This window comes from Primulina tabacum, chromosome 15 (genome assembly GCF_025594145.1).
Source record: "Primulina tabacum isolate GXHZ01 chromosome 15, ASM2559414v2, whole genome shotgun sequence".
Taxonomy (NCBI): Eukaryota; Viridiplantae; Streptophyta; class Magnoliopsida; order Lamiales; family Gesneriaceae; genus Primulina; species Primulina tabacum.
In genome coordinates this window covers 9,605,213-9,624,572 of record NC_134564.1, presented here as the reverse complement: position 1 = coordinate 9,624,572, position 19,360 = coordinate 9,605,213, and the positions used below count along the sequence as shown (strand labels likewise).

Below are 19,360 nucleotides of genomic sequence, written 5' to 3'. Positions count from 1 at the left end.
GTCCAGAGATTGTTCAGCAGACTGCAGATGTGGTGGTCAAGATCCGAGACAGGATGAAGACCGCACAGAGTCGTCAAATGAGTTATGCTGACAATAGAAGAAGGGATCTCGAGTTTGCCGTAGGTGATCACGTTTTTGTGAAGATAGCACATATGAAGGGTGTTATGAGATTTGAGAAGAGAGGCAAGATTAGTCCGAGATTTATTGGACCATTTGAGATTCTTGACATAGTTGGAACACTAGCTTATCGTGTAGCCCTACCGCCGAATCTGGCTGATGTACACAATGTGTTCCATGTTTCGATGCTGAGGACGTACCTAGCAAATCCTTCGCATGTTTTGAGTTATGAGCCATTGCAGCTTGCTCCAGATCTGTCGTATGAGGAAAGACCTGTCCAAATCCTAGACCGACAGGAACGGAGACTCTGGAACAAAGTAACCAAGCTGGTCAAGGTCCGGTGGCTGAATCAATCAGTGGAGGAGGCCACTTGGGAGACCGAGGAAGATATGAGAATTCGCTACCCGAAGTTGTTTGGTAAGACTTAATTTTGAGGACGAAATCTATTTAAGTGGGGGAGAAACTGTAGAGCCCAAATTCCGTACACGTAAAACCCATGCATTTATTTAATTGTTAAATTATTTATTTAAGTTTAAAATGATTTTTAGCGACACGTGATTTATTAAATTGCATTATTTTAATTATTTATGTTTATGTGATGCACGTTAAAATGTTTCTTGAGTTTCATGTTTCAGGCGATTATTCAATGCGGGATCGAGGAAAAGAGACCGGCGACGATTTTGGCAATTTTTAAAATGTGGTATTTTATTTTAAGTTGGGTTTGGGGCATTTTAAAAGGTTTATTTAACTTTTAGCATTTTAAAAGCCTAATTTAATTTATTAGGTGATTTTAAACTTTTAAAGTCTAGCGCATGTGTATTTTATTTTAAATTTAAATTAGGGGACTTTGCTTAGTAGTGAGAATTAACATTTTTATTAATACTTTAATTAATACTTTAATTAGCATTGTTAATTGTGTAATTAGCAAATCATTTCCCTAATTTATTTCCTAACCCACGCATACACACTTTAACACACACACACACGACATCACACACACACACATTTTTATTCCATCAATTCAGATTTTTTGAGAGCAAAAACCTAGGGTTCTTGGAGTTCTAGCAGCCGCCCCTATCCTCTGAATTTTTCCAGCAATTCTTGTTGAGTTTTCTTCAAGAAAAGCGTCCCACGTTCATCCCGAATCAACCCTCTCATCTTTCTCGCTTCGGTGTCGTCGCTTCGGTAACTTTAAATATCAAAATGCATGTATAATCTTTTGTTTCTGCATCGATCTTGTTATATTATATGTTCTTATGTTTATTATGCGTAAAAATCCATGTATGTTGTAAAAGGTTTGAGCACAAATTTGTTGGATCGGTTTTGAAATAATTTTAGATCTGAAAACTCGAAATTTGCTGTCATTTTAAATACTACGACTTTTGGGTCTATTTTCTGGAAAGACTTTCAACATATAAAACCTAGAACTTTTTGATACCTTCGATTTGACAGTAAATTCGAAATATTTGGATAAGAAATGAGTGAGTTATGATCGTTTTCGTGGTAATGCTCAAACTACGTTTTTTGGAAAATGCGTTCTTGATGTGTTCTTGAAGTTTTATTGTTGCAGGCTTTGTTGGGGATCGACAGGTGATCGCAGCTGTGTTTAAGTATGTTGATTATGATGTTGGGATGGTTTTTGGTGTGTCGGATCGCGTCGATAGGCACTTGTTTGCATTAGAAGTGGTAGGATGCGTTTTGGTGTCAAATGTCGAGTTCACGAATTGGATTGCATTGTTTGTGATGCGTAGTTGTTTTGGGGCGTTTGTTTGAGTTTGAATCAATGTAATAGTATCCTAGGATGAGTCTCGAGGTGTTGGTTCATGGTCCTAGGCTTGGATTGGAAGAATGAATCAATAAGTTAGTGAATTTTCGCGAGCTTGCAAGTTCAGAGGGTACCCGGACCCTTTCCCAGACCCCGACACGGAGTCCGTGTCTATTTTTCCTTCAAAATGCGAATTTTCAGCATCTTCACGGACCCTTACACGGGGTCCGTGTCCTTTCTAAAAAAAATGTAATATTTTTTTTTGGGATTGTTTTTGGGTTTGATGTTATGATTTAGTACAATGATTAAACGAGGTCAAGTCCCGAGAGATTTAGAATATTTTGTCATTTTTGGGTGTGAGCATGACTATACGTTTATGTTATGCAAGGTAGATATTCGAACTCATGTTAGTACGTGCAGTAGTGGCCCCAAGCGAGATCCAACGAATCCCTCAACGCCATGTAAGTATGTTCGACGTGCAAAAGAAAATATTTTATGTTTTTGATGTATGCTAAATGTCTTGTGACCAAATTATGAACGGGTTTGGAAGTCGGTGAACGTGGCCGATGACCTCTCCACCCCGGTAAAGCATGACCGGGTTTAGATCAGGATTGGAAAGCGGTAAAGTATGACCAGGGACCAATCCACCCGATAAAGCATGACCGGGGATCTCATGTATGTGGCAGTGGATTTTTCCTGTCAGCCCAGTATTTGGTTTAGTCTGATCAGGCACATTTATGTATGAGTCACTTGCTTTGAAACATATCTCTATGCAAAATGATGAAGTTTATATATGTTCAAGTATGTATGAAACAAGCATGTTTATGAAAAGTTTTATGATGATGGCACGTCTACGTTTATGCTATTACGTTCAAGTTTCAAGTATGTTTATGCTATTACGTTCAAGTATGTAAGCCATACTTTAAAGACGCATGTGGTTTTATTACGTATTACTTGTTATATCCAGTTTAAACGTGTTAAGTCTTTAGACTAACTAGACTTGATCGATGCAGGTGATGATAAATTTGAGGAGACGAGGGGTGGGACCAATGAGTCGACTTGGACTGAGTAGGTGGCTAAACCCGAGGACCACCCATATTTTTAAGAAATTATGCAATGTTTAAAATACTCTGATTTCACGTTATTGTTTACGATATTTAAACAAGTGTTTTTAGCAAACTTTATTTGTGATCTTTTCGTTGCAAATATTTTGAATGATCAGTTTATTGTTATCGCAATTTGAAAGTTCTATTTAATTAAGAAAATTTTTATTATTCAACAAATTTTAAAGTAGTTTAAAAGTACGGTATGTTACACATAAAAAAAAACTATAGTCATTCAAATAACAATTGACCAAACCAGATTTAGAAAAACTATGTACATTGCCAAAGAAACATGTAACCTTTTCTCTAATCAACTCATCTTTCTTCAAAATCTTCAACAAAACAGAAGCAAATTCAACATCAGCGACGTGTTTTTCGTCCCCGATCCTTTGCCCTTAGCAACTTTTACGCATCAACGAGTTGTGCTGCTCATTAGAATCTTTCCAAATGTTTTCTTTATCATCATCAGTCAGACTGTTAAGATTTTCCGGACAAATAGGTCCATATAGTCATAAGATAGCCTCTGGAAGTCGAATCTTGGCGGTTTGAATCTTGGTAGCTTGTAAGAAGAGTTGTTGAGGAATATCAATTGTATGTAAGCTTGATCTTGGTTCGGGTTGGGACAACGTTAAAGATCCCGTCAGTGCTAAAAATGGTTCTAATAGAAAAGCTCGATTTTCGCTTCTTCGCTTCTTTTCTGTCCTCATTTCTTCTAGCAAAGCGTTGCTCGTTTCAATTCCTGCTAGATACGAAACATAGTTAAGGTAATATATCTATATCTACAACGTCTATATAAGTATTTTTGTGTGTGTTGTGTGTGTGTGTGTGTATATATGAATAGTTCACCTGAGAGATGAGCCCCATGAACATAGCCATTGAACTTCTCGCTAGTATGTTCACCGGTGAAAAATATCCGACCCACCGGACACTGAAACAACATCACATGCATTACAAAATATATATATAATATTAAACCAAATCCTAAAGAGGAATCTGGAATTGAGGAATTTAATCCATGCACAATTGATAGAGCATCGGATTCAATTATTACATGAGATCTTAAAAATGACAAGTAAAAAAAAAGTAAGGTACAAACCTTAATATCGTCGACAAGTTGAGTATCGACGTAAATCGGGTAGTTACTATAGCTTCCTCTCTGAAAACGATTGTTCCACCAGCGAGGGACGATTATGTCGGTTGCGTCCGGAATGTTGGGACCAAACATGTTTCTCAGCACTTCCATGGCTTCTTCCATCGTCGCTTGATCCGATTGCGCTTCAATTCGTTTAGATTCTCCGTTTGTCAAAGTCACGACGAGAATATTGCATCCCGGGTACACATTCTCCATGTGCTGATCATAAAATAACGGTAGCTAATGGTCAAAAATCATATTCAACTGAAAAATATACGATTTATATATTAAATTTCTTATGGTTTAATTTAATATTGAGCGGATAGAGGAGCCAACCGCTAACTAATAATGCACATAAAAATTATATAATATAATTTTTTTTAAAAAAAGAATAATAAAATAAAATAATAATATAATATAATAAGAAAATACTAATAATTTACCTGCCAAAACGTGTAGTATCCTTTTCGTTCGTGGGCGTAAATAAAAAATTCTTTGCCAGGACCAGTGGGCCAAATTTTGCTTGGAAATTTGAGGAATACCTTTGTGTACACCGTAATGTCACAACTTGCTATGGCTTCTGTTTTCCATCTCTGTCAAATTGTTTAATTAAATTATATTAAATATATATATATATATATATATATATCTTATATAAAAGTTTGTTATACATTATTATCATATCTTATATTAAAATTTAATGTATACACACGTTTTGCATCTGTCACCTATACAAATAAGACAAAAGCATCATTGAATTACACTAAACAAACATTTTACCATTTAAATAAACATTATCTGGCGACCAACTGCTGACAGCCTTTTGGTTAGACGTAAACATTGCTTTTAATTTAATATTGAAAGAGGCCAAAAAAACTTCTGGATCCATTGAGAGACAGCCCATAGATACTACTACTACGAAACTCAACTGCATATCCAAAACGAGTGGACTGGGATGATATTAGGCTTAAACTCATGTCGTTTTGAAATTATTATATTCGTGAATAGCTCAATTTCGGTTCAATAACAGTTAGTTTATCATGTTTAACGAGCCCGATTCTAGTTTGTCTCGTTAAGTAGACTCGTTTTCAGGTTTGGTAAACAAACTCATTTGGTGGGTCAATATCGATCAAACAAAATTATAGTTTTATTTAATGTGTTTTAAAAAAAAATTTGTTAGTGCTGTTTCATGCACCCATTTATTAGATTAGGTAGTCCAACCCAATTGGGACCATAAGCGAATAAATATTACAATAATATTATATAATTTTCAATTTCATGTACCATTATTGGATCATTATAGTGCTTAACATACAATTGATGGTTTCCCATGTAATTACATTTTGTTAGTAAAGTTATGAATAATCAATTATAAAATGATTTAAAAAAAAAGATTTTCAGAAGAGAAAAGAGCTTACTGGGAGAGGTGGTAAGATTTTGATGAGTTGGCTTTGGAGAACACCAATGCTTACGGACAAGATCACGTAGTCGGCTTCGTAAACGGAACCATCCTCGGTTTTCAGCACGACGCCGTATCTCGAATTATGCAACTCCCGGACTACCTGAACCGAATTTCGTCGAATCAAAGGTTCATTCATTCATTCATAGTATTTTGTATTTATATTTAGATTGACGGGGAAACAGTAGTATTTTGTTGATGTAGCAAATCCAAGAAATGTCAACATATTAAAACAAATTAGTAAAAGACAAATTTTGAGATTTAGGGATAAATTCAAGAATTAATTATAAAGAGGGAATCGGCTGCCTAATTTTTCTGTTTTCTTAAATATTTGATATGACGGCCTACCTAAGAAGCATCATGTTGCACAAAGAAAATTAAATAAAAATTTTAATTGGGGACCCCCAAGAATTGTAGATGAACTAAGCATTAGCTCCAACTCCCATTTCCCTCCACACAAACGCGCGTACATCTTGTGAATTATTGAACAGATTTTTCTAAATTTTATTGCAACACGTTTTCTTTTTTCTATCCATCAATTTTATAAGAAAAAGGAAATTTATGGGAAATTATAAAATAAGCTTCTCTTCCAGATTCATAAAAAGCAAAGTTGTCTTCAACAATCACATCAAAGTATATATTTACTCCTACTTTTATAGAAAAAAATTAAAAATCTGATTTCACACACACACATATATATAATTTGATATGTAACACTGACCTGACCACTCAGCTATTGACACACACGTAGACACGATTAAGAGATATCATATCAAAATTATATATATATATATATATATATATATATATATATATAATACGAGAAAATAACATAAACTAACCTTGTTGAGTTTTAAACGATGGTCCAAGATTTGACCCTCGGAGGTAAAAAGAAAGGTCTCAGCCATTTTATAAAGCAAGGACTCGTATCCTCTTTCATCTGCCACCAGAAATTCCCTCTCACCAAAATCTACGTACGTCGAAATTGGTTCCACCTCTATATATTCAAAATAATATAATTTAAAAAATAATATTTATATTATTGAATAAATATTTTAAAAAAGATAAATAAAATTTTGACCTGCCATTTCAAAGTCATGCAGAATGAAGTCAATCGCCAGCTCTAATGGAGTCTTTGGAACTCTGTCACATTACATTTTATCAGAATTTTGACCAACCAATGATTTTTTCCTTCAAAATGAATATATATAATATAAAATCCTGTAAAATTATATTCTTTTTATTAGAAAAATGACTCATAAATTAAGGCTTACGATGCCGCTTCGTCATTATATTCTTGATTGGCTTGTTCGTAGCTTAGCTTCAGAATTGCGGCATCCACGGCCTTCTTGTATGAATCTGCGGCTACACCGCTTGGAAATATTTTCCCACTAAACAAATAAAACTATTATTATATTTAATATTTAAGGAATTAATTATCCTATACTTAACGAGTGTCATCATCAAGAACAAGAAATATTTTTAAGATAACCAGAGAAATTATGAATAAAAATAAATTGATTAAGATTGGTAAATTTTAGATTAACTGTATGTGTATTTATATATATATATATATATTGACAATTTTGATATATTGTTAATTAATCTTAATCATCTATATGTTCACACAGTAAATATATATAAATATATAGTGTGAAGTGACACCGAGATAAACAGTATATCAAAATTATATATGTTAACGTGTGTGCATGCATCGATGGATATTAGTAAATATTAAGTGGAATATTGGTAAACAATAATTATAATATAACTCGTTTTGTATAAGAAAAAAAAAAGTGTGTATAAAATATGCGTACGCATATGAAAAGCTGGAAAATATCGAAATTAAAATCACCGTTGATTTCAAAATTTATAAGTCACACATGTTATTATATATATAATTAAGAATTTATAATTTGGAATTAATTAAGTTAAAAATAATTACCTGTTATCGTAGATATTGTATCGAGCGTGGCTGTAATCGGAGAAGCAGGTGCGGAGGTTGTGTTGGCGGGCGAGATCCCACACGGGATTCGATTTTTTCCCGCCGACTCCGGCGATCCATCCGGCGCCGAGCTCCACCGTCACGCCTCCGAACTCCTCCTTCTTCAGCCTCCCGCCTATTCTGTCCGACGCCTCCAGTATAACCACGTCCTCCACGCCATTCTCCGCCAGAACCTTCGCCGCCGTCATCCCTACGTGAAATCACAAGCACATGCAAATCATTCATCAGAATCAAATCAATTCAACCAAAAGAACTCAAAGAAATTAAAGATTCTCGTCATGTTTGAAGGACTTTTGGGCATCAAGGAATTGGACTGCGATAAATTAAAATATGTACCTGAAATTCCGGCTCCGACAATGATAACCGAGCATCGATTCGGGTTACCCATGAAAAATTCGAAAGAGGAGAGCGAAATGAAGGTGAATGATAGAATAATTGATGAAGAAGACGGAGAGATTTGGTGTAATTGAGTTTCGTGATGATGGAAAATAATGGACAGAGGCTATTTATAGAGAGGAATCCTTGCATTTCTATCTTCTTGGTTTGGACTCTTTCCGACATCTTTCCTATTCGGCTTAAATTAACTAAATATTAAACAGGCACTCAAATTTTGAGTAGAGATAGATGTGGGTCGGATTCGTTAGATTTTTAGATGGCGAAAACTTAGGTGAGACGGTCTCACATGTCGTATTTTGTGATACAGATATCTTATTTGGGTCATCCATGAGAAAATATTACTTTTTATGCTAAGAGTATTACTTTTTATTCTGAATATCGGTAGGGTTAGCCCGTCTCACAGATAAATATTTATGAGACCGTCTCACAAGAGACCTATTCTTTTTATATCACTCCGATTTCACTTATATCCAAAGTTTAATGTATGGGATCAATTAAACAATTATATTTATAATTTTTTTGGCATTTTTTTATTAGCATGGTTATAAGGAAAAAATTAAACAAACTAATTCAACAAGGATCTTGTTACAAAATTAATTAATCAAATTAACTAGTCAAACATAATAGAATATAAGCTGATATATTTTTTGTGCTTGAACAATTTACCTACAAACAAATAATGACATAAAATTTATCAAATGATATAACTTTCTATGTTATTAATTTGCATTATTCCACAACAAATGACGAAAATGATATGACTAAAAACACAAACATATAGTATAGCATGTATATTTAAACACAAAAACTCTTGTAAGATGGTCTTATGAGCCAATTTTGTAATACATATATTCTGTTTGAATCATCCATTGAAAAAATTTGGAGTATAGTTTTCTCGTACCCAAAACGTAGGATGTTTAGAATTGTAATCTTTGCATATTTAACACTGGCTCCAAACTATTTCGAATTTCAAGTTGATATAATCATTCTTGTATATTTCTTCGAACCGATCTCACTTCTTTTGATCGCCTAATCAATTCCACGGTCATAGGCTATATTATTTGTTTGGATCGCACTAGAAATCTCAAATGTTTTAAGACTGAGACTCATGAATTTCAGAAATCCGGAATCAGTCCGACGATTGTGGAAGCACACGGCCCAAAATTTTGAAGAAAAATTTTCGTAATGGCCGATACTTTTAGGCGGAGATGAGGAATTTTGTTGTGTATTTTTATGCCTTGTGTTGTGTGTGTTGTGTTATTAACCTTTGATAACATATTTATTAAAAATAGATAAGTCATATGTCACTAAGATTCCTAGTCTTAGCGTCTTTAGGACTTTTAATTTCATTAATTAAATTTTCATTAAATTATATAACGTATTAATCAAATTTTGATATGCATGATATATTTTTATACACACATCTTTATATTTTCATATAAAGTATGTGTGTGTATATATTAATACATCTACATATACACATTTATTATATACATAGACACATTAATTAAAAAAATCATTATTTAATTTATTAGTAAATTATTCTAGATTTTTTTAGAATATTTTATTAGATTATTGTACATATTAGTAGTCACTGTTACTAATACTGTTATTGAATAAATAAATTCCAAATTCATTAAATAAATAATTGTAAACTCATTATAATCTCGATTGACAATCTGACAACGTCAATTTATCAAGGATATAAATCTTGTTCATATAATGGAAATTCAAAATTTCGAAGATCAAAATTTTCACTGATTCATTTGTTGTTGTTGCCAGTTTTGTGAAGTCTTTCACCAAAACAGACAATTCCACTCTTTTTACTCAATTAGTAGTAAGCTAACTTCCACTTCTTTCATTCTATTGAATCAACTTATAAACTCTTTTATAAGTATTGACAAAATAAACTCCTTTATAAATATTATGTTTGATCTCCATCAAATTACATTCGCCAAATTCAACTTCTTGAACTTTGACTATCTCGACGGGAACACATAATCTAATACTTGTGTAACCTTCAATGGTTCAGAGATACAACTAGTTGTAGGTTCACACTTCCATGTGATTCAGAATAACATTTATTCTTATTCAGGCTTATTCTAATCAGCTCTTGATCAAGAATGTCAGAACTTGTTTCTGATTGCACCCATCGGATCATGGTAAGAGCGTTTAGTAGTATCGCCTCATGATCCCCTATGCATCGTTGATAGTACCTACAAGAACCTTAAGTTATAGTTATTGTACATTACGGTCCCTTCAATTCATATGTTCAGATCGAATCAATATCCATTGCCATATCGAGAGTTGCATATGAATTCGATAACCATATGATGTATATATCATTGAGTAATGATAGTTATATGGTATGTGCAATCGAGAAAACACCTATCCAAAATGCACATGTCTTACTCTGGTCAGAGATTCCTTGTACTATTAACTCATTAGATCACATATGATATCTTCAACCGTAAGAAAATAGTGAATCTTCCACCGTAGGAAAACGGTGAATCTACAATGTATTTTGCTCCTATGTATTTCGAAAATATACTCAACCTCGCCAACTAATGATTCTCAATGGGGTTGGTAAACGGATCAAAGTGAATGCTAGTATATAGAACCTGTACGTTATCCCGGGTCAAAGGACTAATGGTGTACAACCATAACTGGGGAATATTCAACTCGATAAATGATTACCACTTGGAAAGATCGGGGGAGTATTGTTCAGTGAATCATCAAATGATTACTCATTTGTATGAATGGACATCTCAAAGCCTTTACCAATGAAATATGACGTTTACATCACAGATACTAGTCTCAGCTCAAGCGACCTTTATCTTTATTTTAGGCGACTGATTTGACTAGAGACCTGTTTAGAATATGTGGTACGCTTCCTAATAAGTTTCATGATCTTATGTTGAGAGACATACCTCATGGTACCTTTTATATATATATATATATATATATATATATTTATCTTGAATGAATATACAGATAAAGTAATTACTATAATTGGATAAAATCGTAAAATATTATTAAAATAAAGATTGTTTTTAAATTAGAATTAATAAATTTCAACTCATAAGTTGGCTCGCTGGACATTTTCTAACAAAAATATTACTTTTTATTGAAAATATGTGAACGATTGACTCGCCTCACGAACAAAGATTCGTGAAACCGTCTAACAAAAGACATACTATTATTTAAAACATAGTTTATTCGTGAAACCATCTAACAAGAAATATACTCTTATTTAAAATATAAACAGGTCGGATAATGGATCGGGTCATATACGATATGCTCCAACTGTATCCATACGAGTACAAGATATAATGCACATACCAACCATACCCATTTTAGCTGATCCATATGCACAAAATGGTATTTTTGGGTTGAACACGTGTCCAAGTTTTGGTACTCTTTATACCTGAACCCTTCGACATCTCTATTTGGAGGTATTTTCGTTTGGATTTATTATTTATAATATATCTCTTGTACAACAGATTTTTTGTTAGTAATTATTTTCGAAGAATGTTGAATTTTATATAAAATTATGACACTTATATTGAAAATATTTGTATTTATTGTATTATAATTTTTAATTATTGTTTAGATGATGTATATTATCCGTTTCAGACGAACATTCGCAATTAAATATAATGCCATATATATTTGCATTTTCTTTTTAAAAACGAAGTTATTTATCTAACAAGGTAAAACGAAATGTACAAAAAAAAATGTAAAACGAAAAAAAAAATTTGTTCTAAAACTTTGGGCAACGTTTATTGACTTATAAAAAAGTTAATTTAAAAGCTACAAAATAATAATGGAAATAATTATAAATAAAAGGGCTGTCGGTTTAATTGTGCATTTTTTCTTTAAATAAAAAAAACAAATATATGAATTAAAGCAATCATCGCGTTTGAAGTCAAAATAAAACGTGGAAACGAGTCAATGATTGAAGACGTGTAACAGTGGAACAAACAAAAAATATGTTAAAAACGTTTTTTTTTTTTAAATTTACACCTTTAAGAATATAAAAAAAATCTTGACATTTTTTTTAAAAAAGGTCATTTATATGTGTGTGTGTGTTTTTTTTTATTTTAATACATATAAAAGAGACTACTTATAATTGAATTACATATTTAGGTCAGAAGTTTCTTCTAATCAACGAAACCATCCAAAATAAATAAACTAACAATTAAAAATCTTAAATATATAAAAATCTATAAATCATCAACCATAAAATCATACGTCAATTTAAAAGAAAATCAACATTAAATCTTCAAACCATAGCATAAAATCTTTCCTAACATAATCCTCAAAAATTTAATTTAAAACTTTAAATCGAAAGCTAATGCGGAAAACAATGTCCCTCGAGAGTGTACTGTCGGACCCGATCCACTCAAGCATCAGCGCTTCCTTCAACATTTTCATACCCTGCAATCATTCAAACCTAGTGTAATGCCCGAGATTTAATTGCTGTAATCAGACGTTGATTAAATGACAGAATTGAGGTTATAGGAACTCAAATGAAGAAGCAGGGCATCGTTACATTATAAGCCAAGAGGTTGGACCGAACATCTCAAGATGTTGGACCGAACATCTCGCGCCTGAGCGGTAGAAAAGAACCGCCCGAGCGCCAATGCATCATGAGTTTGTACAGAATGTTTGGCGCCCGAGCGGTAGAATATTTCCGCCCGAGCGCCAGGAGATGTTCAGTTGTGTATCTCGACAAAAACTTCCGCGCCCGAGCGGTAAAGATTAACCGCCCAAGCGCCGCTTGCAAAACCTGAAAAGGAGACACGTTGATTTACATGCAACAAGTGGATATATATATATATATATATAAATGAAGTGATTCTTCATTCAGCAACCGAGCAAGCTTCAAGGGAAAAAGGTCGTAAGTTTTCTTCGACATAAAGATTGGGATTTACGAGAAATCCGCCCGTCTGATTTTTAATCTGACTTCAGTACTGTGTTCCTATCAACGCAGGCTACAACTGGACGTAAGTTTTGTTATGTTTTGATATGTGTTGAAACTATGATATTGTCAGAATCGAATATGAATCATATACGGTGTTTCTGATATAGTAGACATCGTATAATTGGAATCAGATCGAAGAACAGATTGTGTATGTAATTGTTATGATTTTTGGAGTTGAATTGATTGAGATTCGATATCAGAGTGGTATGGTTATTGATTATGAGTGGTACCGATATTGATTATGAGTTTTGGTATTATATCTGTGATGGTGCGATTGACGGGGTTATCGAGACTGTATTATTATGCCGTCGAAACATCAGTAGATTGATATTAATCAGATTCACGATTGATTGGGATTGTATTGTTGTACCGTATGTCGATTGACATTGATCAGATTGTATTTTGATTTGAGTATTAATCAGAACATGTATTGAATTGAGTTAGATATTGATATTGTACCTGTTTGATATTGTCATTGTCAGATTGATATGGATAGATTTGACTTCGAGATTTCGACTTCGTTAGACCGCAAAGACAAAGGTATAAATTAATGTTGAGTTGGGATTGCACAACTCGAGTGAGGTTTGACTCGAGTTTCCCTAAATCACATACTTTATTTTATTGCATTGTTATTTGCAATTAAATACGATTGATATTTCTGGTCTATGGATGCTATAGACAATGTATGTCTTGAGTCATAGGCGAATGTGCCTAGTTGTAGACATTTGATGTTGTGACAGAAGGGCCGGATAGTGAGGACTCGTCACTGGCCCATTGCACTTTGTTGCAGGATAGGATATTGGCGATCGAGCCATAGTCCATGACGGTTAGGTCAGGACACCGGACGTTTGGCTATATCGGAGTGGATAGAACTGGAGTCTTTTCTATTACTGGTGTTCGATATGGAAAGAGCCAAAGTCCGTGAATAAGAACATACCACCACCCCGATCGGGAGTGTAGGTGGGTGTATGTTCTTATTCCGAACGGGATCCCTAGATTAGGACTGAGTCGAGTCTGAGTCTGAGAATCACGGAGAGTGATTCATTGCTTGATGTTGAATTATGTTCCTGATGATGATACATGTTTAGAATATGATTTATTCTTGATAGTGATTCACGTTTAGGAATATAATACATGTGATGAATATTTGATTCATATTTCTGATTTTGATACATGTTAGGAATATCTGTTATATGCTTTTATATTGTTTTTATGATTGCATGTATACATGATTTATACTGAGAATGTAATTCTCACCGGAGTTATCCAGCTGTTTTCTTGTTTGTATGTGTGCATGGCAACAGGTGGGATAGGATCAGGGTCAAGGAAAGAACGAGGCTGGACTAGATAGCGTGGAGATCCGGGCTTCGAAGCAACTTAGAATTCAGCACTGAGATATAGTTGAACCTAGTTGAATTCTTGTAGATAATACAAGATTTGTATGTTTATATTTAATATGTAATTTGAATTGAATTACATTACGTTTCCGCTTTGTATTTAAAAAAAAAAAAATTAGACCCTATTTATTATAATTGTTTGAATTATTCCTAAAAACGATTAAGGAATGAATTAGCATCCGGGTCCCCACAACAGGTGGTATCAGAGCGATATATCCATTAGATGGAGACTATGATAGAAGAGAGGAGCGGGTAGAATGAATTTTATTTTTTTTTGCATGTGAGTGCTAGCATGATTTACTGCTTTGTTGATACATGTTACTTGATTTATCTGATTTGATATAGTAATATGCATTATTGAGGCTGGATTAGAACCGACTCTTGATCAGCTGTAAGATGATCAGAGGAGGATTGAAACTTGGAAACAGGTTGTGGTATCTGGTTACTGATCCTTATGATAATCAGATTATCTCCTCAAAGAATCTCAGAACCAGGGAAGTATCTGGATGAATCAGATGGATGTATCCGAAACTTCGATGGAAGTACAGTTGAAGAGGTTTCAGTCATTGACACCGCCGAGTCTGAGGGGTACTGAGACGACTGTTGATTGTGAGAATTGGCTAGACGATATAGAGATACTGTTTGATTCACTTGAGTACCCAGATGAACGGAGAGTTAAACTGATTGGGAACCAGTTAAAAGAAGTCGCAAAGAGTTGGTGGATTGCAACCAAAGGAGTTTTAGAGCAGCGTGGTACAGTGATTACGTGGAAGATCTTCAAAACTGAATTCTATCGAAGATTTCTCCCAAGTTCGTACCGAGATGATAAAAGGGCAGAATTTGAAGATTTGAAACAGGGTCATTTAAGCGTTGAAGAATATGTTGCTCAATTTTCTACCTTGCTACGTTTTGCTCCTCACGTGGCTGGGAATGATGAAGCTGTGACTGATCAGTTTGTTAAGGGATTGAATCCTGAGATATTGACATTAGTAAATACAGGCCGATCCTATAGTTTCGTTGATGCTCTGAGTAGGGCCAAGAGAGCCGAAGCCAGTCTGACAAGACAGAAAGGAGCTTCGTTTGCGCCTCTAGCATTGAGACCACAACAACCATGTAAAGGGGCCTAAAACTCCTTTCTTGAAATTTGCGGAAAATTAAAAATTTTCTTTTTAAAAGAACTTAAATGGCCTCATTCATAAAATCACTGGGGAATCAAGTTTGATGTTTAAAATAATAGCAGCGGAAGAAAATAAAGTTTTGCCAACAATAACAACTTAAAAATTATCCAACGACTGATAAAAATTGTTTGCGGAATAAAATAACAACTGCTGCACTGAGGTCCTCGGGTGCCACTACTGCCGACCCAAGCTGGCTCACTGGTCCCCGCCCTCGGCCCTGGCCTCATCAGTACCTACAACAATCAAGTCTAGTGAGCCTAAAGACTCAGCATGCATAAATCGCATCTAACGAGAAAAAATCTGAATTTAAAATATGCATGAGTTAACATATCCTGTCCTGAGGCATACTGAAAAATAATCTGTACTGAGCAATTATAATACGTGCATAAATGAACTGATAATCACAGTAAAAATGTCTGCTCCTTGGAGCCTGTACTGAAATAACTGATAAAATTTCTGTTGAGATTATGTTTTACGCCTGTGGCCACTGCACTAAGCTGAACTGATCGGTAACTGGCTACCGGGGAGGCTGAAACTGAACTGAGCTGGCCGGTCACTGCCGACCGGGTGGTACCATACTGAACTGATCGGTCACTGGCGACCGTATAAAATAACACTCCCACATAGTGAATGAACCACAAGCCATATCGCATAAATCTCAAGAATAATCATTTTCTATTTAATGCACGTAAAATAATTAACTGGCGTAATGAAAATTCCTGTAATTTTACCAACTGGATTGGATTGGATCGTCCCCAGGCTCGGTGCAACCTAACTGGGCTATGAAAAATATGCAATAGCTTAAACTTGACCAACTATGCAATTTACGTTCAAAAGATGCGACTATGATGCCTAATGACTTCGCATTTAATCATGACTCCGAGCCAACCTGAACCGACACCGAACCGACATATAGTCATGATTAAAATACGCTGAAAAATCATAAAATAATGCTCCTAAAATGATAGGGTCGAAATCTAGGTGGAATGGAGGCCAAAACACGAAACGCTCTTTCGAGAGTCAATTTGGCACATTGCACCGTAAATTCTCGTACGACCTCGAAAATGATCCGAATGACGAACGGTCAAAAACATGACCTTACCAACTCAATGAGGCACTGTCCAGTCCAAGGCCATGGGCTAAAAGCCAACCAAGAACTCAAACGAGCCTTCTAAACGACACATCAACTTGCTGTAATTTCCAGCAGCTGCGCAACTACAAGACTTGCGTTGGTTTCGAGACTATCGGCCATTAGGGGCGTGAACCACCGACCAGAGACTCTTACCAACATCCCAAGGAATGATTTGAACCATGGCTAAGGGCCCTAGGCCAGCCACAATCCGCATCATACCAAAACTCAACCGAAGGGTCCAACCGAGAGTAACGTGCATGCGTGTGTAGTGTTTATGCTATGATCGATGTCTCGTGTCATTCCAATGGCCATTTGATTGACCATGGCACGATCTAGACATCTAGGAGCATGATATGAACCGTGGCTAAGGGCCATAGGCCAACCAAGATCCATACCAAGCAACAAAAGAAACGAAACCATATGCTGAAAAATGGAAGGGGCCGAATGGGGAAAGGGGCTGTTCTTGTTGATTATTTAAAAACCGATGAGCCATGGACCAAGCCACCAAAAGGGCGACTTAGTCACGTCTTATACATGCTAGGGGAGTGATCCAACCATGGCTAAGAGCCCTTAGGGCAGCCAAGATCAGATCCAACCCCTTGACACAAAAACTGAAATTTCGAACACAAATCTGCGCCTATGGGAACTTGCTGTCATTCTGAATTTCCAGCAAGCATGGGGCTGGTTTTGAATGGACCAAAATGGTCCTAATGCATCCTATTACGTGTCTAGGAGTCGCCTTGGGAGCCTGGAGTCGAACCAATCACCTGAAACTCACAAACCAAGAAAAACGTGAAGCTTGCCAAGGAAAAAACGAAAATTCTGCATGTGTTGTTCCAAAATGTTTTGACATGTATCTCGGTTTTTGCTTGAATAAACATGATCATGTACTGAAAAATAAATGATAATATGACTTGATTGAGGTTTGAAAGAAATCTAGACATGCCTGGTTTCGTTTCGAAAGAAAACGAACGAAACGACGACGACGCGGCACGGAGGAGGTGGAGCGCTTCTCTTGTTTACCTTTCTTGCTCTCGATTTTTCTTCCCTTGCTTCCTACTGAATTCCCACGTTTTCCTCTCTCAAAAAACTCTGAATTTCGTGACTAAGGGAGGGGGAATGATGGTTAGGAGGGTGAGGGAAGTGGGTGCAAGATATAAGGAAAGAATCAAGACCAAGTCTTCACATTTTTGAATTTTGAATTATGGTTTGATATCAAATGAGTTGGTGGATGCTTCTAGGAGGTAGTGGCCGATTTTTCTTATTTTCTAGTCTAGGATATGTCCATTTATTTAATTAAATTGTGCTCTCAAAAATCCTAGAATTATCCTACTAATTACATGCAAAGAATTGGTCAAAGTTGATGAGTTGGAATGAATTGCTTAATAAATCCAAGGGGCCGAAATCATCCTAATAAAATGAGTGGAAAGTGTTGGTTATCTAGTCAACTAATAATCCTTGAAAGCCTTACTAATCCTTTAAATAATTTAGTGAGCTAACCCCTTAATTTAATAACTTCAATGAGCTCATTTCTTACTCACCTCAAATAATTAAATCAAATCCTCAAACCTCCCTTACTAACTTAAATGAACTTACTTGCTAGCTAACTTAACTTCTGGAATTATTTCTCGAATCTTAAATTCTACCTCAAAACTCCGACTCCGGTCCGGCCTCACTGAAATAACGGAAATGCTAAAATCAAACTACTGAACTGAAATAATGAATAATTAACTTCAAATAAATGGATTTAAAATAATCATGCAATGAAGTCAATTAAATTTAAAAATCTAGAATTATGCATGGCTTATACGTCTACTGATTTACGGGTTTTACAATCCTTCCCCCCTTAAAAGAAATTTCGTCCTCGAAATTAGAACTTACCGAAAAAACTCAGGGTATCGACTTCTCATCTCCTGCTCAGACTCCCACGTAGCTTCCTCCTCTGAATGGTTGAGCCATTTGACTTTGACTCGCTTAACGAGCTTGTTCCGAAGTTTCTTCTCCTGTCTGTCTAGGATCTGCACGGGTCTCTCCTCATAAGATAAGTTCGGAGTAAGCTGCAACGGCTCGAAATTCAGCACATGCGAAGGATTTGCCATATACTTCCTCAGCATGGAGACGTGAAAGACATTGTGTACTCCGGCCAGATTCGGCGGAAGAGCCACACGATAAGCAAGCGTCCCAACTCTGTCAAGGATCTCAAACGGTCCAATGAATCTCGGACTGAGCTTCCCTTTCTTGCCAAATCTCATGACACCCTTCATAGGTGCCACTTTCACGAAGACATGATCGCCCACTGCAAACTCTAAGTCTCTCCTCCGCTGATCGGCATAACTCTTCTGTCGGCTCTGAGCAGTCCTCATCCTATCACGGATCTTGACTACTACATCTTCTGCCTGCTGAACAATCTCTGGACCCAACTCTGCTCTCTCTCCTACTTCATCCCAATGAACAGGAGATCTACACTTGCGGCCATACAGTGCTTCATACGGAGCCATACCTATAGACGACTGGAAACTGTTGTTATAGGTGAACTCTACCAATGGTAAGTTCGACTCCCAACTCCCAGAGAAATCAATGACGCAAGCGCGAAGAAGATCCTCCAAAATCTGAATAACTCGCTCTGACTGCCCATCCGTCTGCGGATGGAAAGCTGTGCTAAACAGCAACTTCGTACCCAAATCGAATG

The 19,360-nt window shown here is 35.6% G+C and overlaps 1 protein-coding gene across 1 annotated transcript; it reads right to left on the bottom strand.

Moving 5' to 3' along the window:
- Positions 1-3,176: 3,176 nt before the first annotated feature.
- LOC142527426 (polyamine oxidase 1-like) lies at positions 3,177-8,102 on the bottom strand. Its single transcript, XM_075632230.1, has 10 exons — positions 7,918-8,102; positions 7,522-7,771; positions 6,851-6,967; positions 6,658-6,719; positions 6,419-6,573; positions 5,536-5,679; positions 4,561-4,710; positions 4,082-4,336; positions 3,832-3,913; positions 3,177-3,724 (listed from the first exon to the last, which is right to left on the bottom strand). The coding sequence occupies exons 1-10, from the start codon at positions 7,967-7,969 to the stop codon at positions 3,495-3,497; spliced, it is 1,497 nt and encodes a 498-aa protein (XP_075488345.1). The 5' UTR covers positions 7,970-8,102; the 3' UTR covers positions 3,177-3,494.
- Positions 8,103-19,360: the final 11,258 nt, after the last annotated feature.